Raw genomic sequence first — 26,143 nt, 5'->3', positions numbered from 1 at the left:
TGTAATGCCTGTGGTGAATTTACTAAATCTGGCCTCTGACACTTGCCCTCCATACAGTAATCATTAAAAACACTAAAACCAACACAGAATTGAATAAAAACTCAACATTTTCAAACAACAAAAGTTAAACCAAAATAAGAAGATAAGCCCTGGAAGCTAACTGAAACTACACCGAATTAAAAAACAAAAAGTCAAAATAAAATAAAAATTAATTAGAAAATACAAAACTAAGATAATTGTGATTGTAACTTTATGTGTTCAAATTGTGTATGTAAGTATATTTTATGTATTCCACTAGTGGCATGTGCAGTGGGACAGTGGATATATTGGAAAACGATGTTGAAGATGGAAAAGGAGGAAAGGCAGCAGATAGAGTAAGAAGACTTACATATTTGACTAATGACAAACACATGATAAATGTTCAAAGTACCCTGTTTAAGATTCAAGTGGTGATTTCTGGCTGGTGCTTGATTGTCTGGTTGTCAGGTAGTAGTTGTTAACAGGTGTTCACATAACTTCTTTGAAAAGCTTGTGATAGAGTATTTTTTACATTGTTGAATTGGAACTTTTAATTTAAGGTGCCTTCAGGTGCCACCTTAAATTGACAGGACAAATGGAGCTGCAGATGTTTAGTCTATTCTTTAATCAAATGAACTCCCTAAAGGACTGACTGTATATTTTAAGTTGGGGGTGGAAATAACTTCAAATAGTCTCACTGCAGTCATTCACTAAACCTCTAAACACTATTCTCCTGAGTAGCAATTAAAAAAAGTAAGGGTGTCTTAAAATTAGCTAGTATTCGTCAATTACTCGGTTCGGATGTACCTGATTTCATTCACATGGATGTGAAACGCTCTATCGACCGTCACAACTAACTGACCAATGACCGAACGCCTCTCAGACTTTACGAAAGCAACACGTGAAGCCGCCTCTGATTGGCTGGTAGCTGCACCAGCTGAACAAAGTGTAAACCGCCACTGCCGCCCGCCGCTGCTGCTGCTACCGCTGCTTCCTCAAGAAACGCGTTAAAGTCTGCTTCTGCAAACAGGTTAGTGCCAACATTTGACTCTTAAAAACCGAAAAAAGGCAGCGTAGCTCTGAGCTCGCCTACCGAGGCCCGTGTGCAAAAGTTAGAGGAGGATGAAGCCACCGAAAGGGCTGCTCCTATTGTTGCTTTAAATAGACCAGACCCCAGCCTCGTTTTATGTCTTTTCTCCGCATTATATCTTCGTTTCCGCTAATCTGACGATGAGCAGTGTGATATTTAGTGCGCGATCAGAACGAGCTGTTCATTTTTGATGTTTGTGGGTCTGTTTATCAGCGACAAACCCGCGTGTAGGCTGAACGGACCAGCCCTCTGAAAAGAAAACAGACAGGGACACGTAGCAACAGGGATGAAACAGTCACCAACGCCTCTGATGATAATCCTTTTTCTTTTTTTTTTTCAAAAACAACTTTTTATTTCATATGTATTATTTCTTTATTACTAACATCACTGCTGGTAGTCGGTGTGAGCTACACGCGCACGTCATTGTTAAATAAAGATAAGAAGTGGACAAGGAGTAACAATGTAACTGTTATCTACTGTGGTGGCATCCCGCCAAATCATTCATAACTCCGCCCGTGGTGTGTGTGTGCGTGCGTGCGTGTGTGTGTGTGTGTGTGCGTGTGTGTGTGTGTGCGCGCGTGTGTGTGTGAATGAGTGACCAAAGTGGTCCACACCGGATAGTAGTAGCGCGTGCTGCTGTTTCCTCCAATTTCCACTCAATGTCAAAATGTTGGCGACATCTATTTTGTTTAAAATGAGAACATGGCTTTTAGTGAAGCCACCGCCGTGAACTTGAACTGTTTCTTTTTTCCGCTTTTGGAAAGTTGTAAACTTTGAGAATGAATCTGAAAACACGGATTGAGAGTTTAAAAGTTTTGTTTCTGCTTTCTGACCACAGTTTGTAACTATGCAAGACCAAGTTGCTGTTTTAAGGACGATGTGCTAAGCAACAGGCATATATTCCAGGAACTTTCCATGTCCTTACCAGTGACCAGTGGAGCATATCATAGTGACACGACGTTCTCATTAGAGATCCACCATTGTAGTTTTCTTGGCCTATTCCAATTTCTGATTATTCACCTAGTGTGACTTGCCCATAGTGATTTTTGTGTATTTAGAATTTTTTGTGATAAAGACTTATTTAAACGTGACAGGCTTCTGTAAGTTATATACTTTTCTCTCAAAACTGAAAGTAAAGTGCCCTGCCCCTAGAAAAAGTTACAAATAATGAATGAACATGAGTTGCTGTACACCCACCTTTACCTGACATATTTTACCACAGCTAACAAGTGCAGCTGATTTATTTATAAAAATAAATGTCTGGTACTTACATAATTTTTTTCTGTATTTTTATATTGTTACCAGATAACAGATCATCAACCTTTTCCCTCTTTTCTATTCCTCTCCCCATAACTGATCTGATCCTTTGCTCATACCGAGGCTGCTAGCCATTTTGCCTTTGTTAGCTTCTTTAAAATGTCCACGTTTAAGTGTCTTTTTAAGTTTGTTGTTTCAGATATGTTTGCAGCTTACTTTAGTGACCGTTACGTCTTCACTCATGTCCAACACGAGTGAAGAGTTTGCGTGGGACTATTTGCCTGTGCTGCCATGTGTGAGTAATGCATGCATGACCAGCCAGTCACCAATCCACGTTAAGAACAGTGGAAACTGTAATTCTGGTTCCTGGCTGGTCAGTCAGTGCATCTCAATTTCTTTCTCCACAGCTATTCTGACTGGCCTGTGATTGCTGCCCCTTTGAGATGCAGATGGCCATCATTTACTCTACATTCAATTGTAGCTCTTTCATTTGCCAGCAGATACTTTATATCTTGCCTACTTATGCTGGAGGACAACATGCATGTTCCAGATATCAAATTAAACATAAGATTGTTGAGCAGACTCACTTTCATGCATATTAGAAAAATCAAGCAGGTTTTAACAGCTTGTTCAAATGTGAAGCATTTGTGTGTTTAGAATTAACTGCAGATATGAGAAAAACAGCAGGTTTTCCACTCAAAAGCTGGACTGTTTCTGTCATTTCCCCTCAAAGGAAAAAAATCTCTCAGACTAGAAGTCATGGACAGCTGGTAGCCGGTAGTTGGATACTTGAGTATTATGAATAAGTTCCAGCCTCTTCTATAAGAAAGAAAATTAGGTGAAAGTGAATCATAATTGAGTGCTTAGCAGTCAGTTGTTGGTGTACATCACTTTTTGGAGAGCAGCTCTGATATGTGCTTGCATCTGAAGGCGTTTTTATGCAAACTTCCTCTAACAGGAATCTCTGGAATGCCGCCTGCTGTTTTCCTCCCATTTTAAACCCAATTTTTGAAACACTAGGTAATGTTGTTGCGGTCATGCAGGGCAGTCACATGAACAGTTACCATAAAGATGCAATCGTGTGGGCGGTTTTAGTACTCAAGTAGAGGAGGAGCTTTCATTAAAGCAAACCCAGGATGTGGCACAGCGTGGTTTACCATGTGGCCTTTAGTCTTTCGACAGTACCAGTATCAGCCTTTCTGTCTGCTTTGGTGATAGCAAGGTGAAAGGGCTGAGCTGGATGATGTTTACACAACAGTCAGCTCTGGCGTGCTGCTTTTGTGGCAGATTGCTTACAAAATAAAATAGTAGTTACATTCTTGGAAAAGATTATCCAAAATTATTATTATTATTATTTTATTTTTTTGTTTCACACATGGTACAGCAGTAATTCATTTCCCATACACAACCTTCCTTTCAATTAAAGTAACACTGTTTCCATGCATGAAAAGGAGGAATCAAGAGGATCTTGGAGGATCCCCTTTTTTTTTTCCTTTTAGCTCCTCTTTAATGAATAAACTGCTAAGTGGATTCAAGTTTGCCACAAATCCACTGACATTTCCAGCCCTCCATGTGATCTGTGTTAATTAGCACATGTTGGCAAGCACAACTATTTACAGTGTAAATAGTGCTTGCTAAACTTCAGGTTGTCAGCAAATCTTAGCGATGTAAGGATAATGATGCAAATTAAAGCATAATGATGCTTTTGGGGTTTTATAATGTAATGTTTCACTCTGAAAGCACTATGTCAGGTTGTTTTTCTTTCATTTGCTTTGCCCCAATGGTGTGTCGGGAGTTGTTAAGAGTTGTGTGACCTTTGTCCTACTTAAGCGAGCTCGTCCTCCACCCTCTCTTTCCCCCTCTACATTTCTCCACTGTGTGACCATGTGACTTGGAGTATGTGGTTTCATCAAGGAGGTTATGACCTGCAATCTTTAGTCTGGTTGTCTTGTGCAAGTGTGTCCGAAAACCGGGGTTAAAAGTCACAGTCAGCCAGAGGATCGCAGCACATGAGAGACACTATAGTGAAGCCTCATACAAGTTAAAGTAGGCCTCCTGTAGCTGTGCTGGGATGTCTCTCAGTGTAATGCTGGTCATGTCAGTTGGTCTGCCACGTTGATCACATAAAAATGGGTGGAGGTCTTCTCTTCCTGTGCGCCTTTCAGAGTGCCCCTCATCTGCAACGCTAATCAGGAAAAACTGGTTTGTCAGTTGCCTTTATGGGGTGTGTGAATGCCCTTGTGAATTTATACTGTATGCAAGGATATCTCATTACATCCATAAGAATGTATTGACTCCTCCTTTTTTTCTTTTAATCACTTCCTAGGTGCTGTGCTGTGCTTTATTTGTTGAATTACCAGTGAGGTTTTTGTGTGTATCCTCTCACCAGTGAGAAAGCTGTTGTCAAGTTTCAACACATGTTGCATTAAGCCTGGTCTCATCATGAAGAAGTTATGATATCGTGTCTCGGAGTACAAAAAAAGTGTGCGCTTTAGTGAGCAATTTAAAGAGGAAAGTCTTTAACAGACCAACTATGATGAAGTGGAGCAGGCACTGATTTATAGATGCGCACGGTGATGATTTACACTGAAATACCATGCTAGTTTCTTTATCTTGGTATATCAGAAAAGAATTGTACTGTTACATATCTCAGTTAAACACAAAGTCCTTTTTAGAAGACCCTAAAATAGGCAAGATGCAGAAGATGCCCTCAGAGATCGGTTTATGATCCACTCTTCTCAGACCATTGCAACCTGACACCACACAGACTTTGCACCAAGGAGCTAGCAGGTTAAAACCGTTTAATGTTCGCCTCTATGGACTTTTGTGTTGTCACATGCAACTCCATCAGGGTCAGCGTGCATGTGTGAAAATGGTTTTAGCTACTGTCAAAACCATGTGTTCTCACACAGCAGAAGCAGTGCTTCACTGCCAGACACTAACTGATGCTTTTTTATTTCTCAGCTGGACCTACTATTGACCGCATTCGGGTCTGAAAGGGGAAGCCAGTGTGGAAGTGCTTCAAACATGCATTCTTTCTAATGGCAGGTTATGTGTGTTGTGGTCCTATTTTGAGTAAAATAGACAATAAGCGGTATGCTTTAGGGAGTGGCGACTTTGGGATTAACAAGTCACTGCCATATGAGCGTGCAGCGTCCTTGGTTTCTCAGTTAGTTCCACCGCTCACCTGTGAAGTTTGGTTTCAACAAAAGAAATTTAAACATTTATTTTAGTACAGCCATAACACAACACACATTATTTAATTTACTTAAAAAAGACACTTACTGTTTTAGTTATACTGTATACTACCCAGTTCATGTAAAGCTGAGAGAAAGCAGCTGACTTGTTAAAATGGGATTATGTTTTATGTGTTTAAAAGCTTAATGTTTAACCCCTATTAAGGTAGTAATAATGAGATTAAACAGGTTTATCTGATGCTCAACAACTGACTAAGCAGCTCAGTATCACACTGCTTTAAGGTTTCAGATGTCTTGCATCATTCCTCTAAGAGGAACCAAAGCATTTCAGAAGAATTCAAGTATGACTGACCAGCTATGTGCTTTTTTTGTAGCTTCCTGACTGTGGTAAGAGTGTCTCTTATACCAAACAGCTGTAACCTGCCTGCAAGCTTGAGGCTGTTGCCAACTTATCTTCATGTTCTGTTATGTGTCAAATGAACCCACTGCCCCTCCACCTCTTTTTTTTTTCCCAGTGCCTTATGTTTGTGGGGTGACTGCCGAGCTGGCTCTGCCATTGGCTCCTCATCCTCCCAGGCCAAGTATGGTTAGTGGGGGTGGTGGTGGTGGGTGTAGTGGTACCTTTTGCCTCTGACAACTCTTAGCAAAGCATGACACCAGTGTCATGTGCCACTGCTGGCCATCAAACAGACACATGTACTCTCAGAGTAGGTCTGTAATGAACACTCGCAAAATAAGATGCGTGAAGATGTCACTCAGTCTGTGCAGCGTGTGGTTTACTAATGCAAATAATAAATTATTGAACCAAGATTGTTAAGTTATTTCTATATAAAACCAATTAAAACAAAATAAGGTTTGTTTCCGCTTACAAAACAATATTTTTACAATATTAACACAACACAAAACACAATCAAATCTCCAAATTTCTATTTTAAAATGTTAAATGATTTTATAAACGCATTCTTAATTTATTAGGTCATTTGGATCCCTGCAGGCTGTCTTGTATGGTAGGCTAGTGTAGGATTTTTGCATCAGTGTGATCTGTAAATAAAGGAGTGGATACAATGACATTGCCTTTGTACCTGATGAAGATCAGCGTGGCATAAACACTGTAATTTAATAAAGGGGTTAGTAGTAAGCAAGACATGTGCATGAGTTACATTTAGTCATTTTTTGGGACTTTTTTTCTCTGTTGCTCATTAAGGAGTTCAGAGATTTTGAACTAGTTGTTTATCAGTGTGAACCCAACTTATGCTAATGAGATCCTATTTTTAAATGTATACTTTACTTGTGACCAACAGGTCCAGAAAAACAGCTGTAAAAACAGTGTCCTGTGAATGTTTTGAAACATGATATAAATAAAAATATGGAAGAAACACCCTTCAACCATGTTATTTTTCAGAGGGCGCACTGAAATTTCCTGTTTCTTTGGATCACTAGAGTTAAAAAATAACTAAAAATGTAAGAAACGTAAACAAAATCTATTTACGTTCTGTGTGTCCCAAAGAAAGAAAAATATCAGCCGATATATCAGAATATCGCATTTAAATCACCAGATATCTGTGATTTAAATGTGATATTCTGTATTCAGTATCATTCTTAAAAATTAAAAATGGGTTGAACTCTTAAAATTATTCACATCCACACTGAGTTTTCTTGACTCCATGCATGTCTACATTTTAGCCAGCGTGCTTCCTTTACTTTTCACAAAAATCTGCATTCACTTTGTTCACTATAGCCACAACTTATCACACTTATTCGACTCAGTCCACTTATTGATTTGCTAGAGCCGGAAGACTTTAAATCCATGTAGAAACTGTGTAATACACTAAATGTCCAGACTCACAAATGAACTCGTCTTAGTTAGCCATCATTATTTGGAAATGTTATTTTATTCATCTTAGACACGAAGGACTCTGCACATATGGTTTGCACACATTATTTGGTGACTTTGTACATTCTGAGACGAGTGTATGTTGGCGTCGACATCTCTGCTATATCAGGCCTGTAAACATATCTATCACACAGAATACACAGCATGACATATAATCAGTATGTACCTCTTTGTTCCACAGCTTCATTAGATTGGCTGCTCAGCAACAGAAGAACATAACACTCCGTTTGTGTAGATAAAGACAATGTGCGATAAGATACTGGTGATTCACTCTTGAATAAACATAAGTAAAAATGCTCGAATCACTCAGATCAGCTTTCAGTTTGTTCTGAGCTTTTTCTAAGATTACTTTTAAGCTACTTTTACAAACAGACAAATGCACACCTGTGTTCACAAACACAAAAAGCTCACATCAGTAAAGAAATCGGCAATGAGTTTGAGTTAGCTAAACAGTACCTCAGTGAGTGACTTGTGTGGTGTGTCATGTGTGTGTGTGTGTGTGTGTGTGTGTGTTTCTGTTCGAAAGGGGCGTGTTTCTGCTATTCATAGTTGTGAGAACTTCAGAGGTCTATTAGAGGTCAGTCTGAGTCCTTCTAATAGCAACTGCAGCAGCACAGGGCCTTTCAAATATCCACTGTGGCCACGGTCTCGACCTTTCTTCAGACACACGCTGTGAGCAGTGAGTAAAGAGATTGATTTTTATTTCTGCCTGTCAATAATCAGCGCTTAGATTTGTGAAACTGTACTTAGCTGCACTTAAGGTTGTCCTTGAGGTGATTTGAAAGAGATGTTATTGCTGCTTCTCTTTTATAGTGTTTAAAAATACAGTTTAATCTAACGTTTATGATTTTAGAACCTTTTTCTTTCCTTCCGAGAGGATAAACAGATCCAAACACTTGTGATGAATGTAGCCTTTACTTTGTGGTTTGTTCTTCAATATAAAAATTCTCAGCTCAGTTTACAGTAGTTATTTGTCATTTAACATGTATATATAAATTGAATTGAATCCACAATTATAAGACAGCGTCACTGCAGAACTTTGTGCCAGTTGGCAGTGGTTCCATTTGTCACAGGTTTGTTGATAATAATAGAAGTAGGTGAAAAGTCAGTTGTTGTTGCTGCTCGCCTCTTTACCTCACAGAGGTCAAAAGAGTTAAACACAGTTCATGTGCTTCCAGCCGCCTAGGCTGATTAAAAAATGTGAGCTGCACAGAAGGCAGCGTGAAAAGTTGTAGGTCTAAATGATTATTTAATGTGCTGCTTCCATATTAACTCGTAATAATTAAAAAAATTCTAATTGACTATTTTAGGGAATTTAAATAGTTTTTTCCTTCTTCGGGCTTCTCATATTTCATTTAACATGTCATTAAAAATCAGGCATTCAGCCTACTTGTGACTCACTTTTATTGTTGTATGAATATTTTATTAGAATAGAGCCATATGTCCATGAGAGTGAAGAGCGAGCCCAGCCCAGTGAGCTCATTTCTAAACCATCCAAAGCAGAAAGCTTCTCTTCCTTTTGTTCAGCATCTGCGGTCGCCCATCTTATTATATTTCCACTGAGGTTTGTGATCAGAAAATGTGTCGTCATTTTTATTTCCTATGTCCTTGTTGTCAAGTGCACAGCTGTTGAATGGGATAGCACATCCTCTTCTTTTTCTTCTATTAACAACATCAGTTAAAAAAAAAAAAAAAACAGGCAAATGTGCAAGTATGTTTCATTCATTCTTTAGCGATTTGAATGGATTTAAAAAAGCTCAGTTGTTAATTAAAAGAAAAAAGTCTTCAATTTTATTTTATTCACCTGCACAATTTAAAAGACAAAGATAACAAATAACACAGTGCAGCAGGGGATAAAGTTGACCTTGAAGCTGCCATCTATTTAATATATGAAAAAATATCATTGTTATGGAAAAACACAGCATTTGCACACAATGATCTGACTACATAAAATGAATGTCAGATTACTGAAATGTTTTTAAATGAAGAAGAAGAACCGTAGAAAATTACCTCTGCAAGTGAGGAAGTTAGGAAATAAAGCTGAGTAATCATGTACCTGTGAGGTGACATTAAAGTGAGTCTACTTAGGGAGATTTCCTTTGCTAGAATATAACTTATAAATAAAGTCACATACTAGATGGATATTGACGTCATAAATAGCAGAAATCTTAAGCTTCCAAATAAAGGAACAGATGCAATATATGACTCTGAGCACGATGCAGTCCTAACAAAACACTTCTGTAAGAGTTCTGCAGAGAGCAGCAGGAAACGTACTCGCTCAACCTACATTACAAAAGGAAAGAGGGATAAATGAAACGATTAATCATTAAGGAAACTGGTTTTAAGTGCAAGATAGCTAACCCTCCTCATTGTATCAGTGGATTTGTTGATTTTTCTGCTAACCCAGCCAGTATGCTTTTTCAAGCGCTTATCAACCATAATTCCCGGGAGCTGATATTTGCGGCATTTCAACAAACATGATTATGATTTTTGATTTTTTTTTTATGATTTTTTTTTTTTAATATATAAATCTTGATGTTTTAAACACAAACTTAATTATTTTCATTTTCCAGTCTTCAGTATTCACATTCACTGAAAGAAATATTCACATTTACATCCAATGTTTGACTCATTGTAAGTCTGGTACTCAGATTTTTAAACCACAGAAGAAGAAAAAACACAGTTGCAGTGAAGAGTTGGTTCATTACTGAATCACTGAGCGGTGATGCTGCTCCATCTCTGCGGTGAGCCTCAGATGATTCACTCTTAGTTTATCCTTGAAGCTTTTATTTTGCGCAGTACGTTTTTGTGTTATCGCGTCAGTTTGCCAGAAATAGGTGTTTGTGTCGGAGAAAAGTGAAAGCTGTAGATGTGATATAGTCCTTTTAAAAACATTTGGCTTTTGGGATCATGTTACAGCAGTTTTACAGCAAATATTAATGTCAAACCTGAGATCACTAGGCTGGGTCGGGATTCATGTGTAGGTCATATGTAGCTAACAGAAGGTTTATAGGGTAAATCATGCCTGTTTTTTAAGCTGATGCTTTAGTTTTATAGAGTGCAGTTCTGTATGTGTTCCTGTTGTAATGTGAAGGTCAGAATGTATTTTTAAAACAACGGTTTAGCCTGGTTTGTTTGATTCCTTATAGCAGGGGTGGGCAATTCCAGGCCCCGAGGGCCGGTGTCCCTGCAGGCTTTAGATGTGTCCTTGAACCAACACAGCTGATTTAAATGGCTAAATTAGCTCCTCAACATGTCTTGAAGTTCTCCAGAGGCCTGGTAACGAACTAATCATGTGATTCAGGTGTGTTGACCCAAGGTGAGATCTAAAACCTGCAGGACACCGGCCCTCGGGGCCTGGAATTGCCCACCCCTGCCTTATAGCCTCAAAAAATAGTTGGAGTCTGGCCCTTTAAACATGTTGCATGATGAGGGATGATAAATATTACCCTGGAGCCTACAGGTGGATGGCAGGGTGGTGTAGGTTGGAAAAGCAGCAGCAGCACTAATGTGTCTGAGGGACAGATGGCAGATTTCTTTACTGCTAAAACAAACCACAAAAACCAGGGGCTGTGTTTCGAACGTGATGTGAGAAAAGTGAGGCCATGAAACTGTTCAGTTTGAGTTGCCAGCATCAAGTAGCTTCAGGCTCTTTACAGAATTTCACTAAATGGAAAAAGTTCCTATTACAGTCATATTATGTGCTAAATATTTCACTTCTCCACACAAGTCTCTGAGCTAAATTAAAACTAAAACTTGAGACCAATGAACTTGTTTGTTTTCTGTTTTTCTCCAGGTTCACTGCAAAACGACCATGCAGGCTCAGGAGGTCCTGAGACAGCTGCGGATTCCCGAGCTGGATGACTTTCGGCAGTACGTCCGAGGCTTTCCCACCAACGCCCTCATGGGTATGGGTGCCTTCGCGGCCATCACCACCTACTGGTTTGCTACCCGGCCAAAAGCCCTCAAACCACCCTGTGATCTTGGACTGCAGTCAGTGGAGTTACCAGTGAGTGATCTCTTTTTTTCCTCCAGTTAAACTCTCTGAATTTAGGTTTCGGTTTTACGGTCATATTTGTTAGTGGAATTTCCGAGGTTTAATCCCTTATACAGTGACGCTGGGGAAAAAGCACTGAACAGTTGACTTCATTCACTGGAAATGTTAATGGATTTTCTCCACAAACTCAATCACAGCTGGCGTTAGTGTCAGTTTTAGGAGTTACAAGCCATGACTTCATCACTTCCTGTTACATTAAAAGTACTAAAATGTTTTTCACACAGTCACTGTTGGCGCTGCTGATGAAGGGGGCCTTATTGAATGTTGTTTTATTATTTCAGGGTGCACAGTGTTGTCACTTGTAGCCCAGTCTTTGCATTGGAGCTCATGAGTAGATAAAAGTGTTAAGGGATCATGGCGAGTTTGCTAATTATTAGTTAATGAACTCTGTTTCCTTGCAGGGTGGTGAGCGTGCGAGAAGATCGGTGTTTTGCGAAGACGGCTCTTACCTGACACACTACTACGATGATGCACGCACGTTATACGAGGTGTTCCTACGAGGGCTCAGAGTATCAAGTCAGTGTCTCTCTTGTACTTGCTAAATGTGAGAAATCCCCAAAGACGCTGATGTTGGATAAACGTTTCTTTCTTTTGCAGATAATGGACCTTGTCTAGGATCGAGGAAACCAAACCAGCCATATGAATGGCAGACTTATAAAGAGGTTAGATGGGCACCACGGACATGCCAGTGTGGAATTTTACAACTGTCAAAGTGGGAATTTATTTTATAAACTGGATTTTATTTTATTTTTTGCACAGGTAATAGATAGAGGAGAATGCATCGGCTCCGCCCTCCTTCACAGAGGACACTCTCACACAGGAGACAAATTCATCGGCATCTTCGCTCAGAACAGACCAGAGGTAAAACTTACGTCATCTTCTCATGTTATTCTACGGTGTTTCTGTGATCACTAACCACAAGCTAACTGCATTCCTGCGTTACAAGGGCAGATTAAAAGGGTAAATATATACTCAGCGGACACTCCTCTTTAACTAAGGAGATATTTGTTTGGTAATTTCATAGTAGATCAGCAGTTTCTGAAATACTGAGATCAGCCCGTCTGGTACTAACAACCATTTCAAGCTCAGAGTCATGATGCTCATGTTGAACTTGAGTAGGCCATCTTGACCATGTCTGTAGGCATAAAAGCAGGTTGCTACCCTGTAATTTGCTGATTTACATTAATGAGCAGCTGAACAGGTGATCCTAGCAAAGTGTCTGGTTTAGTGTAGACACACTGCACACTTCTGATGGGAGACCTGGTAGAAAGAGTTAGGTAATGACTAATTCATCCATCTGACATAAATACTGTTTGAAGCTGTTATATTGTTAGTTAAAAGGTGTATCAGATATTGAACTTTTTACACTTTTTCCATTAAGATCTCTGTGACATAAATGATTCTTGTAGCATTACCAAGTTGTTTATTGTTCTTTTTCCTTTTTTTCCATGGCTGAACTCAAATTAATGATACTGTTTTTGTGCAGTGGACCATTACAGAGCTCGCCTGTTACACGTACTCCTTGGTGGCTGTCCCGCTGTATGACACACTCGGCTCTGAAGCCATTGACTACATTATTGATAGAGGTATAAAAAAGGGCGCCATCTCACACTAACCACATATCGCCTGCAGCACTGTCAGAGTGCTTTATAAATCAAGGGCCGTGACGATGGAAGATTAAATTAATGGTTCGCTTGGCGCCGTCTGTTTCACAGCCGACATCTCAACGGTGATCTGTGATGTCCCTGAAAAGGCCCGGATGATTCTGGATTGTATCAGCGGAAAAGCACGAGCGGTGAAGATGATTATTCTCATCGAGGCGTTTGACAGCGACCTGGTGACCCGCGCAAAGGAGAACGGCATCGAGATCCTGAGTTTAAAGGAGCTAGAGGTGAGAATAAGAATCGGATTTGTCATTTTTGAGTTTCACAAATGTTCATTCTTGATGTGCAGAGCAAATTGTGTCATCTTCTGTGTTATGTCTGCACAATAGAAAAGTTGATTCTTTTCATCTTGAGGTAGATTGTCACTGGGAGAAACGTTTCGTTACTCATCCAAGGGACTTCTTCAGTCCCAGCTGACTGCAGGTTTCTTCAACCTTATAAACAGTACATTGGTATAATGGCATGATGCTCTTTGATTAATTCTTATGACCATTTTCATATTATTGATCAAGAAACTGACCTCACAGCCGATTGTTCACCAGTGGTGCTATTTTCAGTCATTATGCAAATGTACTGTTTATAAGGTTGAAGAAACCTGCAGTCAGCTGAGACTGAGTAATGCCTTACCGGGATGATTAAGCATGCATCAAGACACTGTTGAATCGAATTGTAATTTTGTTGCATGCATGTAAAAATGACTGTGAAGGCGACTCTGGTTCGAATATTTCAGCCTGTTTGGGTTTGTGTTTTTGAAACCATCCAGCTGTGTTCGAGCTAAGTAGAAATCAGACCCTTATCAGGACTTCCTGCAGATGCACTAATTTTTGTACATTTTTGTTTCCAGGCCTTGGGTAAAGCTAACCTCAAGCAACCAGTGGTGAGTAGGAACAGCACGCCATCTTTATCTGATCTACTGACGACATGAGTTTTTTTTTTTTTTTTAAGGGTCTTCTTTTTGACTAAATTACTCCAGTGAGAGTCATTGGTGAAACTTCAGTGAATTTGCTTGATCAACTGGTCTCCATCTTTAAAAAAAAAAAGTATTTGAAATGTAATAGACGTTCGTGTATCAGTGTTGCTCTGTGATTACAGCCTCCCAAACCAAAGGACCAGGCTCTTATCTGCTTTACCTCTGGAACAACAGGTGAGTACGGGGTTGTTATTGCGTTAAGATTTCAGAAATGTTATGGTTTTATGTTATATATCATCATAATTGTTTTTTATTGTGTTTGTTTTGCTTAAACTTTACTTTCAGGATACCCAAAAGGTGCAATGATTTCTCATGAAAACGTAATCTGCAACACTGGCGCTTTCATTAAATTGACCAAGGTAAGCAAACCCACCCACCGGCACTCTAATATTTTCAATTGGTTGATCTCACTGAAACCTTTCCAAACAATAATAACACAGAGGCTCTGGGTCGCCTTCAGGTTGTCATCAGACTGTAAGAAATCATGTATCCTCTTTTTTCATGTACTCCTTTAAAGATGCGATAAATGAACGTCAAGGATGAGGCAGAAAGGCAACACCTGATAAAGAAAAGAAGCATAAAGTCTCAGTTCTTAATTAAGCTAAATGGCGTTTTGAAGTACACAAGCTGTTCTATAACAAATGTGAAGGTAGACTATAGAAAAACAAACCATGTCATTGAATTTATTTGCTAAATGTAATAAAAAAGCCCAAATCTTCATCCATCTTTATAGAAGCTGATTCGGCACAGTTCAATCAAACATTTTCTTTTGTTCTCATAAGATCTACGTCAGATGGAAAAAAACATGAAGCTGACTCATGGCTCTAATATCCCTGTCTGGCCCCTGTTGCCTCTCCTTGATTCCTCTTTGTATTTTCCTCTGTCCGTCTGTCTTGCTCCCTCATCTGTCCCGTCCTGTGTGGTGTCGTCCGTCGTCTAGGAAATATTGAAGCCCACAAGTAAAGATGTGCTCATCTCCTTCCTGCCTTTGGCCCATATGTTTGAGCGTGTAGTGGAGGTAAAGTACAGAGTGCTTCACCTGCATGTGTTTTGTGTGTCCCTCTGCAGGTAAACTGCATGCTGAACGCCAATGACATTCACGTATCCTATCTCCCTCTAGCTCACATGTTTGAGAGGGTTGTGGAGGTATGTTGCTTACCTTAAGATGCACAATGAATTTATTAGTGGAGGTAATATTTAGGAGTCAGCAGAGAAGGACTGCTAGTATAATGTTTGTGAGACATGAGATGCGTAGTGTATCGTATTTGATACATGTGTTTTTGTGAGTTTCATCAGCAGTGTGATTTATATAGTTAAAGGTTTAAAATTTATGCACTCCTTCATGTTTTCCACAGTTGTCCAGTAGGTCAGATTAGAGTCTTTGGCAGACCGATTCTGGTCCTTGTGCCTTACATGTGACACCCCTGTCTTAGTGTGTTTAAATGCAGCATTAGTGCCCTCGTGTGGTCAAAATATCATTTTTAATTTGTCAAAGTTGGAATGAGCAGCATCTTTTCCCCTCCACCAGTGTGTCGTACTCGTCCACGGGGCTCGAATCGGCTACTTCCAAGGGGACATTCGACTCTTGATGGATGATCTGAAAACACTCCAGCCAACAGTTTTCCCGGTTGTCCCCCGCCTCCTCAACCGCATGTTTGACAAGGTCAGTTTATGCTGTTTATGTGCTTTTGTGGTCAGAAGTGCCGTTTCTCTGGTCTGCTGCTTTGCATGAAACACGATTTGGATATTTCTCATTGCTCTGCAGGTTTTTGGTCAAGCCAACACGCCACTGAAAAGATGGCTGCTTGATTTTGCCTTCAGAAGGAAAGAGGCGGAGCTTAAAAATGGAGTGGTCCGGAAAGACAGCATGTGGGACAAACTCATCTTCAAGAAAGTGCAGGTAAACACGAAACACTTAAAAGCACTTGGGGACGTTACATGCCGCCTAACAATCTTTCAAAGCGCACGTACACTAAAGAGGAACAAAGACACAAAATGGATAAACACGTCCACACATTTGACCCATTTGTCACAATTATTTTGTTAAATGAATCTGCAGCGGTTTTTGTGATGCATAATAAATTAGTTTTGAGTTGACATTTTGAAGCTTTCATGTTTGTTTTGCACTGTAGGCGAGCCTCGGCGGCCGCGTGAGACTCATGATTACAGGAGCAGCCCCGGTATCCCCGACCATCCTGACTTTCCTGAGAGCTGCTCTCGGCTGTCAGGTGAGCCACATTCACAGTCATCTCATCTGTAATTTTTTTAATACTTTGTTTATGAATATCATTAATAACGTAAACGTTTTCCACAGTTTTATGAAGGTTACGGACAGACTGAATGCACAGCTGGCTGTACCATGTCGATGCCTGGGGACTGGTCAGCAGGTAAAATATAAAACTTTCACTAAATTTTGCAATTTGTAGACACGGTGATGCTTGTAAGAATGAAACGACACTATGACTGCTCTGTCATCAGGTCACGTTGGGCCTCCTCTGCCCTGCAATGCTGTTAAACTGGTGGATGTGGCAGAAATGAATTATCTGGCAGCCAATGGAGAGGGAGAGGTGAGGAATAGGATTCGTCGAATGCATACGGCCATTACGGAGACTTACAGTCAGTTTTCACACAACTATACATCCCTGTAGAAAAAAAGTACTGCTTACTGCTTCTACAGGAATTAAGAGCAGCCAGGTGGTGATATACAAATGCACTTGGTTAACTGATCATCAGAAGGGTGTGAGCCCCTCTGTGACACACAGCATAATTAAAAAAAAAAAAAAAAAAAAAGACTGAACAGGCTTGTTTTAGAAGACCAAGCCTCTTCTCCTTTCCTTTAAAAAGAACATGTCGGGTTTGCAAAGTTGCATCTGAACAAGTCGTGAGAACAAACTGTTTGCTCACAATGCACAGCTTCATGTTTGGGCAAAGCCACACACAGGATATCAGCACAAACTCTTCATACCAGGTGTCAGCACGGTGGTGGAGGGGTGATGACTTGCACTTGTTTTGCTAAAGTCAAATGTGAGCCCACCTGTCTGACAGCTGAAGCTCGTCTTTTTTTTCTTGGTACATGGCTGTGAGCAGATTTCTAGGGGCCAAAACTGAATTTATTGTTTTAATAACATGAACTTTGTGCAACAGGATCCAGATTTTTTTTTTTAAAAAGAAAAAGAAACAAAAACATGACACAGAATTTAAATGCAAAACTATTATAAACATATTAAAGAACCACAATGTGTACTTAAGTGACACATTTCTTCTATAAAACTAACATGGAAATTGTATTATTTTGAAACTAGCCTCAGTGTCCTGAGGTTTACATTATCCTCATAAATTTTTAATTCAATATTCTACCACATAATTAGAAGCTTGCCTTAGATACAACAAAAGGAAACCCTTTAAAGGAGAGGCTGTCCTTTAACATTTGAAATCAATGTTGGCTTCAAACGGGGACGTGAGCGAGAAACTATTTGTAAAAACAAAATGTAGCGGGGTTGATAAAAAAGCAAAATAAAAACAAGAACAACAAACCAAACAGCTTCTTATTTATAATCTCGGTTGTTGTAGGTGTGCGTCAAAGGACCAAATGTATTCCAGGGATACCTGAAAGATCCTGACAGAACAGCTGAGGCTATTGATAAGGATGGATGGCTGCACACTGGTGACATTGGGAAATGGCTTCCTGTGAGTAAAACGGGCTGAGTGGTGATGTGAATGGTGATGATCACTGTGCATAAACCTAAACTTACATTGCTCTTGTGGTTCCCTGCAGAATGGCACTCTGAAGGTTATTGACAGAAAGAAACACATTTTTAAGCTGGCACAGGGAGAGTACATCGCCCCTGAGAAAATTGAAACCATCTATGTTCGCAGCGACCCCGTGGCCCAGGTGTTTGTTCATGGTGACAGCTTACAGGTAACGCTTAAATCTCTGACTTTTGTTTCATTTTTTTTTTTTAATCTACACAAATAGTCTGTTTGGAGCATTTGATTCTCATCTGGTCCATGTTGTGTTTTAAAGGCATGCCTGGTGGGGATAGTGGTGCCCGATCCTGACTTCTTACCTATTTGGGCCAAGAAAAAAGGGTTTGAAGGCTCTTACTCTGAGCTGTGTGACAACAAGGTCCGATTTATTACTATCAGCAATCTGAACATGGACTCTCAGTCTGTATGCCTGTGTAACATCTTCTGACCTTTTTTTTTTTTTTTTTTTTTTTTGCTTTTGCTTTTAGGATGTGAAGAAGGCAATTCTGGAGGACATCTTGAATTTGGGCAAAGAAACAGGACTCAAGTCTTTTGAACAGGTGACTGGTCCTGTCTAACTTCAAGCGCAGCCAGTGCTTCAAACAAACAGACTTCATTTGAACTGAATGTCCACTGAAGTACATTTGGAAAATAATTTTAGTTTTTCCACTCAAGGAAAATATTGCCAGGAAATTAATGGTGCACAATCACTTCGGTTTTATTTTGAAAGATCCAAACGTGCCACTGTGACGGTGCTAATCTCTCATCTGTGCTTTGAATATATTGTGCAGTTATTTAGTATTTAATAATTAAAATAATTTCCGCAGAGGACCATACATGAATGTATGTTTGTTTTGTTTTGTTTTTTTTACATGAAAAAGCACGAGTAAGTCTCTTTCTGGTTTCAGTGCAAGATTTACACTTCAGAGACCCAGAATTTTGCAATATATGCATCCTTAAAAATTATTTGCAGCAATACTTAAGTAAATGTTTGCTCTGTCATTTATCTTTTTTTCCCTCTGCAGGTGAGGGACATTGCGTTACATCCCGAGATGTTCTCTATCCAGAACGGTCTGCTGACTCCAACCCTGAAAGCCAAGAGGACTGAGCTTCGGAGCCACTTCAGAGAACAGATCGATGAACTCTATGCCAAAATTAAGATGTAAGCCAAGTTCAAGGCGTATTATAGGGAAGCCGTTCAGAGACAGCCAGAACCAAACCGTGTGCTGAGGGAATCCGTCTCACTTTCTCTGCAAGTGACAATCTTAACAGTTATATGGGGAAAAAGCTTTCAGGATAATTGGATAATGAATTTTAAAAGTGCATTTTATCCCCACTTTGATCAATAATCACACAGATCCATTATCCCAGCTAACACTGGCTAACTGGCAAAGAGATCCGCAGAACCCGCATCAAGTTTCTTGTGTAGTTTATCCAAGAATAAGGGTTAAAATGGCACAGAGGAAGTTTGACTTCTGCTTTTATGTATGACAACTTCACGGTCAGAAAGGTGCTGCTAGTTTTATTCGTGAGAGCAACAAGAGAAAATCTTTGAAAATACTTCTACAACAGTGACAGATATTAACTATTTATATGCCATGACATTTCATGCTTTGGTTATCTATTTAAGGGGATATTTAATATCATCTTTTTGTAAATAGTGTATCTGCTGGAAAATTTGTGTACAGGGTACCATGCCAGATACTCTGTAGCTTCCCTGCATTCCCATGTTTCTCAGTGCTGCCGGCTGAAGGACTTGGTTAACAGCCTACTGAAAATTATGTTGGTTCACAGATTTTAGGCTTTTGTTTTTGGTGTTATTTTTTAAATGTTGCATGTAACATATTCACTGTTGCTTTCTAAATGCCTGACATTGCATTGCCAAAGGCTGAGGAATGAAGCTGCACAACCATCGTTTGTATATTCTGCAAGTATTTGGGGTAAAAATAGTAACAGTGATTTTTATGTTGATTTTTAAGAAGTCAATTTATTCAAACCGTTTCCATGTCCTTTGCAAAATGAGCAGTCTTCATTTCAGCCATTTGAAAAAAAGTTTGTTTGTTTTTTGTGAATGCCGGTTTTCTGACTGATGTATGATCATGATGTACATCCAATCGTGTCAAAGACCTCTTAACAGCACAAGCTGTACTGTTTAGTTGGTTTTTTTTAATGACTTGTGATCTCAAAAAGGGAGAAAGGTCCAGTTTTGTGCTATAATGGAAAGTGTATCTGTCAAATGTACCAAATAAACACAATATGGTCGTGCAGTTGTTAGCACTGTCACCTCATAGCAAGAAGGTCCTCCATGCTGCCATTCGGTGTGGTATTTGTGTGGGTTCTCTCCAGGTACTTCCAGGGCGTGTTTATAAAATTAGCAGGAGCAGTGAAGGCAGCCTGGAGATGGTGGAGAAGATGACCTCAAACAGAAACTTGGTCAAAAATTTAATCTAGTGTGGTCTGCGGTGCTGATCTGATCACATACCCAAACCATCTCAGCTGGCTCCTTTGAATGCAGCAGAGCAGCAGCTGTGCTGTGTTACAGTTCATGTTCAGTTTAAACTTGAGCAGGCAGTCAAGGATCTCCACTTGAGCAGAAGCACAAACACCTGCAGCTATGTACAAACCAGGGGCGTCTCCACGGCGTGTGTAATAAAGTATTTATTACATGTTTTCACAACATTTAAAGTGCTGCCAGCGTCTTTTATGCAATACTGCAAAAGAACACAAATCTCATGCTCTACTGGGAATCAAAATCTGCCATACAACTGAGCAGGAGCTGGTCTGAGATCTCGTCACTCTTCTGTTCAAAATCATCTAGACTCTCCAAATAGTCCCAATCATCCCGTTCATCTCCCCACACATCAGATTTCTCCTCCTCTGTGTGAGTTGTGCTCTGTGGGCCCATGGGTTTATGTTCCTGGCTGCTTTCAATGTTGCCAGCATCGTCCATGAGGTACACCTGGTCCTCCTCATCCTGTAAGAAACAGAAGACGTGATTACCGACTGATGCACGTTAAAGCTAAAATGCTGTTAAAATAAATGAACTAACCAGTGTCAAGACGTAGCTGATACAGATCTCTTGTGGCAGTGGGTAACCTGTAACAGGGACATGATGTTACCTCACAGTTGGGTCATGTTTCCTTGAATTATTTATACAAGTCAGTATGGCAGCTCTTTCGGATCATGACATACTCGAGGACCTGAAGTTCCTGCATTCAGGATCGTGGCACTTCTGGTACCACACTTCCTCTTTCAGATCCACAACGATCCTGCAGAGGGTGACAGAGCCAAATCAGAAAGTGGAAGAACACTCGACAATCTTCAGAAGATGAAGGAAACAAACTGCACTCACATGATGTTGTTGCTTTTGTGAAACCGCCCCACGTTTTCACACCAGCGGTATTTGGCGATGTCATAAACGAGAAGTTGCTCTGCGGCGAAGTAGTTCCATCGTCTTAAGCCTGTCGAAATTTATGAGATCATAAAAGTCAGGTAGGACAATCGATGTGAACTGCCACACTTTTCTTTTCAGGCAGAAAAAAACCAGCAATATCTAAATGTTTCACTCGGCTGGATGTCACGTTGGAAAACCACAATTTTAGGGCAGATAAACTCTACAGACTGAAATATTTCACGAGCAAATGTTTTCACAGCATAATACTTACTTCCTTGTATCCCATCCTTTCTAACCACCGTTAATACAAAGTTGTCCACTTCTTGGTGAGGGGATGACAGGAAGCCAGAAAGTGCACCTGTCGGTAATATACGGGAAAAAGTTTCACGAATCAAATCATTTCACACTGAGGTTTTTGAGGTGAAACCAACAATAACATTTATGCCATAAACTGACTACATGCAGGAATACTTCACATATGTATATGCAGAAGATTAAGAAAAACTCTCGCTTCAGCATTACCTGAGTCTGAATCCGACCCTTGTTGGGACTTAAAGGGGGAGATTTTGGGCTCACTTGATTCTGGGATATCCCATGTAAGAATCCTCTGACCTGTGAAGCTGATACACGGGAGGAGAGATTATGTGTGGCACTTTTTAAAAAAAGATCACAGCACACAGGAATCTGAGCTGTTTGTGCCCAATGTACCTCACGTTACACACTAAGGAGGCCAAGAAAATGCTTTCCTCCAAAGAAGTTCCCTTCTCAGGTTTGGCAATACACTGGTTATCTTCTGCCACAGTGAACGCAGCATTCTTCCCCGCTTTAGACGACTTGTACAGGCGGAAATTTCTGTTCTTTGTGTAGACACCTGTGTGTTGAAATAAAAATCCACGATACGTGAAGGGAAATTGTGTAAATGCATATCTTTACACATAAAAAAGGACATAATAATTTTTAAAAATCTGATTTCCCTTACCAAGATCCACAAAGAGAGAGTCTCGACCATCTTTGTTTTTCACCTGGAGGAATCTGAGGTCTCCCCCTTCCTCTTTACGCCTCTTCATCTCTGGACTCGCTGCTTGAGTTCTACTCAGGGCGAATAAGTGCAAGATATTAACCTTAAACACTGAGCACATAGAAATAAAAACATGCAGTTTTTACAGGTCTGGGAGAACAAACCGTGTTTCCACTCCATTATCAAGGTGGCTTCCATTTTTGGGTTTGTTCAGGACAGGCTGAAGAATTGCATGGATGAACCTTCCTACAAAACCCCAATCAGATGGAATATATGATTATTAAGCAGGTATTAACAGGCTGATGTTTTCCATGTAGGGCTGAACATACCAACATGAATGTTGTCTTTGAAAGCTGCTTGTTGGAGACAGAAGATGAGATGTCTGCTAAATTTCTCCTCAGTGCTGGAGTCGAGATTGAGGACATTTTTCGCAGAGCATTCAATCCCATAAACTTCCAATAACTTGTCACAGACGTACTGTCACCACACAAAGCAGAGAGGGGTAAACATATAAACATATCAAATGTTTAGACGAGAACTTTTACTATTCATGGAAAACATTAGCTCAGTTTGAATTAGATGGATGCTGAATGATGCTAAATCACATACTGCATCTATTAAAGCAGCATGGCTTCATAGTAGAGTCTAGGTGCAGTCCAGACCTTTTTCAACGGGACAAAATTTATCTCCCAGAAGTCCAGCAGCTAGTCTTTTCAGTTCCCAGGCATTTGCAGACTGTTGTTTAAAAGAAGATGGGATGCCTTGCCCCACTTTTTTAAGACATGTTGCCATCAAATACAAAATGAGCTATTATTTTTCTTAAAATTGTACATTTTCTTAGTTTAGGCACTTCATAGTTTTTCTATGCTCAACTGTGAATAAAATGTGGGTCAAAGAGATTTGCAAATCTTTGGATTCTGTTTTTATTCACATTATACGCAGGGCCCCACCTTTTGTGGACTTTGTGCTGTATAAATGTTTCTCACTAGTCAGTCGTCAGGGTCCAGAAGCAAGTTAGAACCATGTCTTTCCACAGGTTCATTTTCATTATTACATTTCATTATTAGCGGTAAAATAAACTACTACTTCAAGAATTTCAAATCAGTTTTATTTCTATATATTTCCAGTTGACAACAACAGCAGTCATTTCAAGGCTCACTATGAAAATACTACAGTCTATCTAAATCCATTCATAATTTATGTCTAAAAGTGTGTGAATCAAGCTGCTTTATTAAACTCCTTTGAACAGGAAGTAGTGAAACAGAAAAATGGACCCCACCTGGATAAGCAAAGACACCATAGTTTTCCCATCAGATCCTTTGTTTGAAGGTTTGTGGAACTCCAAGTCCAAGTAGAGCTTACAGACAGCTCCCTCTGGTATCACCTCATAACAGTGCATCAAAGACTGGGTGTAAGTCCTGTAAAAATACACAGAATCAACAGCTGAACATTAATTTTTTTACTGAACACAAAAGGAGCTGCATCTGAAGCAAGTAGTAACTGATATATATTAATATTACCTGTAGTAAAACCACAGCTCACTGTAACTGGTAACCAGGTAAATCCTTTGACCCATGGATTCCTTTTCTTTTTCAAGTGCAAAAACATGCACAGCCTTGAGAATGAAAGGCACAAAATTCAGCAACTTTCCCTCCACATACAGTATGGAAACATTAAAGTAGAAGATCTTGTGTACCTCTTTGCAGCTCTGAGCGAAGCTGATAGCCATGGATTGACGAGGGAAGAGTTTCCAAACAGACGAAGGCTGGCAGGGCCACAGTCGAGGCTTGTAAGGTGTCGTCAGAGGATTTTTCTGGAACGACTGAGCGAGCTCTTCAACTTTCTTCAGTCGATCCCCCCACTTACTCATCTTCAAGTCCGTATTAACCTCCAATTAGCAAATTCTCTGTTATTCTCACTCAAGGACAGTTTCACTCAGTGATCTTTAGTTATCCTGTCATTCTTCAACCTGAAATAAAAACTACATATGGCATATTGATTAGATACAGTTTAAGAATACTGTAACCTATACCCTGTGAACTTATAAACTGCAACTCCATGCTGGGTATATAAAAGCTGACAAGCTACAAGGCGTTGCCACAGCAGGTAGTGTGATTTGCTTAAGTTTTATGTCCTTTATGCCGTCCTCATGCAGCCCCAAAAGGGTTTCTGTGTCTCCCACAGGAATAGGACAAGTGATTGCATTAACCACATCTGTATGAAAATGAGAAGCAACAGTTACACTAGCTGGCTCAGACTTTAATGTATTAATGTATGTTATACAACATGTTGCAGGTAAATTCACATTTTATCCATGAGTTTTTAAAAGAAATGACAATAATTTTAACTGTAAAATTCAAGCATGAAAAGAAGAACAACATCTGGAATGGAGCTTTCAAACCTGCCAAGTACAGCAGCCAAGTAAGTAGCAGTAACAGTAAGTAAAGATGAGACACAGTCCACATATTCAGTTACTGTACTGAAGTACAAATTTGAAAACACGAGTATCAGTTTTGACTCGTTCTCTCTGCTCAGTAATTTCCAGATCAATTACAATTTAAAACATCCTCAAAAAAACATCTGCTGAAGACATAAGACAAAGTCAGATTAGACACCTTCTGCCACTGTATGCCTTCTATTTTTTATTTTTTAACTGTTATCAGGCTCTGACCTTTTTTGTGCTGCTTTTATCTGATTATCCTTATAATTCAATAAAGACCTGGAACACTCAGATTGCATCCACATGGACAGCTCCCAAGTGAAAGGGTGAGTGTCCGCGGAAAAAACATAAAATAGCTTTTTTATATTTATTATAATATTCATGACATCCAAATGGGATGTGTTTCAGATCTAACTGTGACCAGCTTGTGTACTTTTCTTCATATCTGGCAGCTGAGCCTTCGCAGTATGTAAAAATGGGCAAATATATTACACAGTAATAGCAGTTATATCCTGCTACACATCTGCATGATATGTGAGTCATTTTACTCTAAAAAGTCAAAAATCTGTTTCTGAAACAAAGTTTTTTGTTTTTTGTTTACATGTAATGTTGTATTTTCCCAGTAAAGTACTCGTAAATACTTCTTCAGCCACTGTAATCTATCTACTGTACTACCTATTTGTACACAAACACAGACTGTTCACTAGACGGTCTAAGTGAACAACAGTGAAACAGAGCTAATGTAACTGTAAGTTAGCTCGCATTAACTTTGAAGTGAGATAATGCTAAAGGTCACTAAGGTTTAAGGAGTTAATTAAATTGCTTTACCGTTGTGTTTATGTCCACCTAGTCTCTCGTCACTCGGTCAAGATGAGTGGTTACTACAGATGTAAACAGACGTGCGGAACATCACGTCTTGTTTTTCGTTTTTGGCGCGTCGGTAACCGGAATTGAGACTGTTTCCGGTTACAAGACCGGAAACAGCTGTTGGCAGCCAGAGAACAGCAGTTTTTCTGACCTCCACAGTTCTTTTTTTTTTTTTTTTAGTCTGAAGTGTTTATACATACAAAAGCCCTTAATATTGACCCTGTGCACGAGAAAATGCTAACTTCCTGGTTTGAGACCGGATGTGGGGTTGTACATTTCCGGTAGCTTTACTTTGCGGTCAATCGCTACTGCGAAGATATACTCCAAAATCATGTCCAAAACTCGAAAACGGAAAGATCGCGTTAAGTTACAAAGAGGAGAAGGTGGGAACACTCACCACTGCTGTGTCACAAAAAATCTAATGATCAATTTTGACGTTTAAAGAGTTTAGATCTATCAGTTGTTTACATCACTCAACACAAGCAGAACTGCATCACTGCAGCAGAAGACACATCGTCCACATTCAGAAG

The 26,143-nt window shown here is 39.7% G+C and overlaps 2 protein-coding genes across 5 annotated transcripts; one reads left to right on the top strand and one right to left on the bottom strand.

The window, feature by feature from the left end:
- Positions 1 to 918: 918 nt before the first annotated feature.
- acsl1a (acyl-CoA synthetase long chain family member 1a) lies at positions 919 to 20,177 on the top strand. Of its 4 annotated transcripts, none has more exons than XM_087841748.1 (21): positions 919 to 1,048; positions 11,253 to 11,465; positions 11,915 to 12,029; positions 12,111 to 12,175; positions 12,273 to 12,374; positions 13,000 to 13,099; positions 13,229 to 13,404; positions 14,022 to 14,054; positions 14,270 to 14,321; positions 14,433 to 14,506; positions 15,216 to 15,293; positions 15,676 to 15,810; positions 15,913 to 16,047; positions 16,280 to 16,375; positions 16,462 to 16,534; positions 16,626 to 16,714; positions 17,718 to 17,834; positions 17,923 to 18,066; positions 18,172 to 18,273; positions 18,383 to 18,454; positions 18,920 to 20,177. In XM_087841748.1, the coding sequence occupies exons 2-21, from the start codon at positions 11,271 to 11,273 to the stop codon at positions 19,058 to 19,060; spliced, it is 2,094 nt and encodes a 697-aa protein (XP_087697874.1). In that variant the 5' UTR covers positions 919 to 1,048; positions 11,253 to 11,270; the 3' UTR covers positions 19,061 to 20,177. The 4 variants fall into 4 exon arrangements, with proteins under 4 accessions (XP_087697874.1, XP_087697872.1, XP_087697873.1 ...); XM_087841746.1 differs by lacking the exon at positions 919 to 1,048 and adding an exon at positions 8,016 to 8,135; XM_087841747.1 differs by lacking the exons at positions 919 to 1,048; positions 15,216 to 15,293 and adding exons at positions 8,016 to 8,135; positions 15,088 to 15,165.
- Positions 20,178 to 20,522: 345 nt separating this feature from the next.
- Positions 20,523 to 25,686, bottom strand: primpol (primase and polymerase (DNA-directed)). The gene is made up of 14 exons (XM_006787135.3): positions 25,575 to 25,686; positions 24,003 to 24,287; positions 23,827 to 23,921; positions 23,586 to 23,724; positions 22,636 to 22,783; positions 22,471 to 22,552; positions 22,268 to 22,377; positions 21,997 to 22,159; positions 21,811 to 21,908; positions 21,560 to 21,646; positions 21,247 to 21,355; positions 21,087 to 21,163; positions 20,944 to 20,990; positions 20,523 to 20,868 (listed from the first exon to the last, which is right to left on the bottom strand). The coding sequence occupies exons 2-14, from the start codon at positions 24,174 to 24,176 to the stop codon at positions 20,632 to 20,634; spliced, it is 1,566 nt and encodes a 521-aa protein (XP_006787198.2). The 5' UTR covers positions 24,177 to 24,287; positions 25,575 to 25,686; the 3' UTR covers positions 20,523 to 20,631.
- Between the last annotated feature and the right edge of the window lie 457 nt (positions 25,687 to 26,143).

The sequence above is a fragment of the Neolamprologus brichardi genome, chromosome 6, assembly GCF_056152115.1.
Source record: "Neolamprologus brichardi isolate AB-2024 chromosome 6, ASM5615211v1, whole genome shotgun sequence".
NCBI lineage: Eukaryota > Metazoa > Chordata > Actinopteri > Cichliformes > Cichlidae > Neolamprologus > Neolamprologus brichardi.
This window is presented reverse-complemented; position numbering and strand designations above follow the sequence as displayed.

Coding starts and splice junctions, on each gene's coding strand:
- primpol (XM_006787135.3), bottom strand. CDS start 24,176: ATGAGTAAGTGGGGGGATCGACTGAAGAAAGTTGAAGAGCTCGCTCAG. Junction 21,909..21,996: donor TCCTTAGTGTGTAACGTGAG/GTACATTGGGCA, acceptor CCCGTGTATCAG/CTTCACAGGTCAGAGGATTC. Junction 21,647..21,810: donor AGGGTCGGATTCAGACTCAG/GTAATGCTGAAG, acceptor TATTACCGACAG/GTGCACTTTCTGGCTTCCTG.
- acsl1a (XM_087841748.1), top strand. CDS start 11,271: ATGCAGGCTCAGGAGGTCCTGAGACAGCTGCGGATTCCCGAGCTGGAT. Junction 15,811..15,912: donor TCAACCGCATGTTTGACAAG/GTCAGTTTATGC, acceptor ATTGCTCTGCAG/GTTTTTGGTCAAGCCAACAC. Junction 16,535..16,625: donor GCCTGGGGACTGGTCAGCAG/GTAAAATATAAA, acceptor CTCTGTCATCAG/GTCACGTTGGGCCTCCTCTG.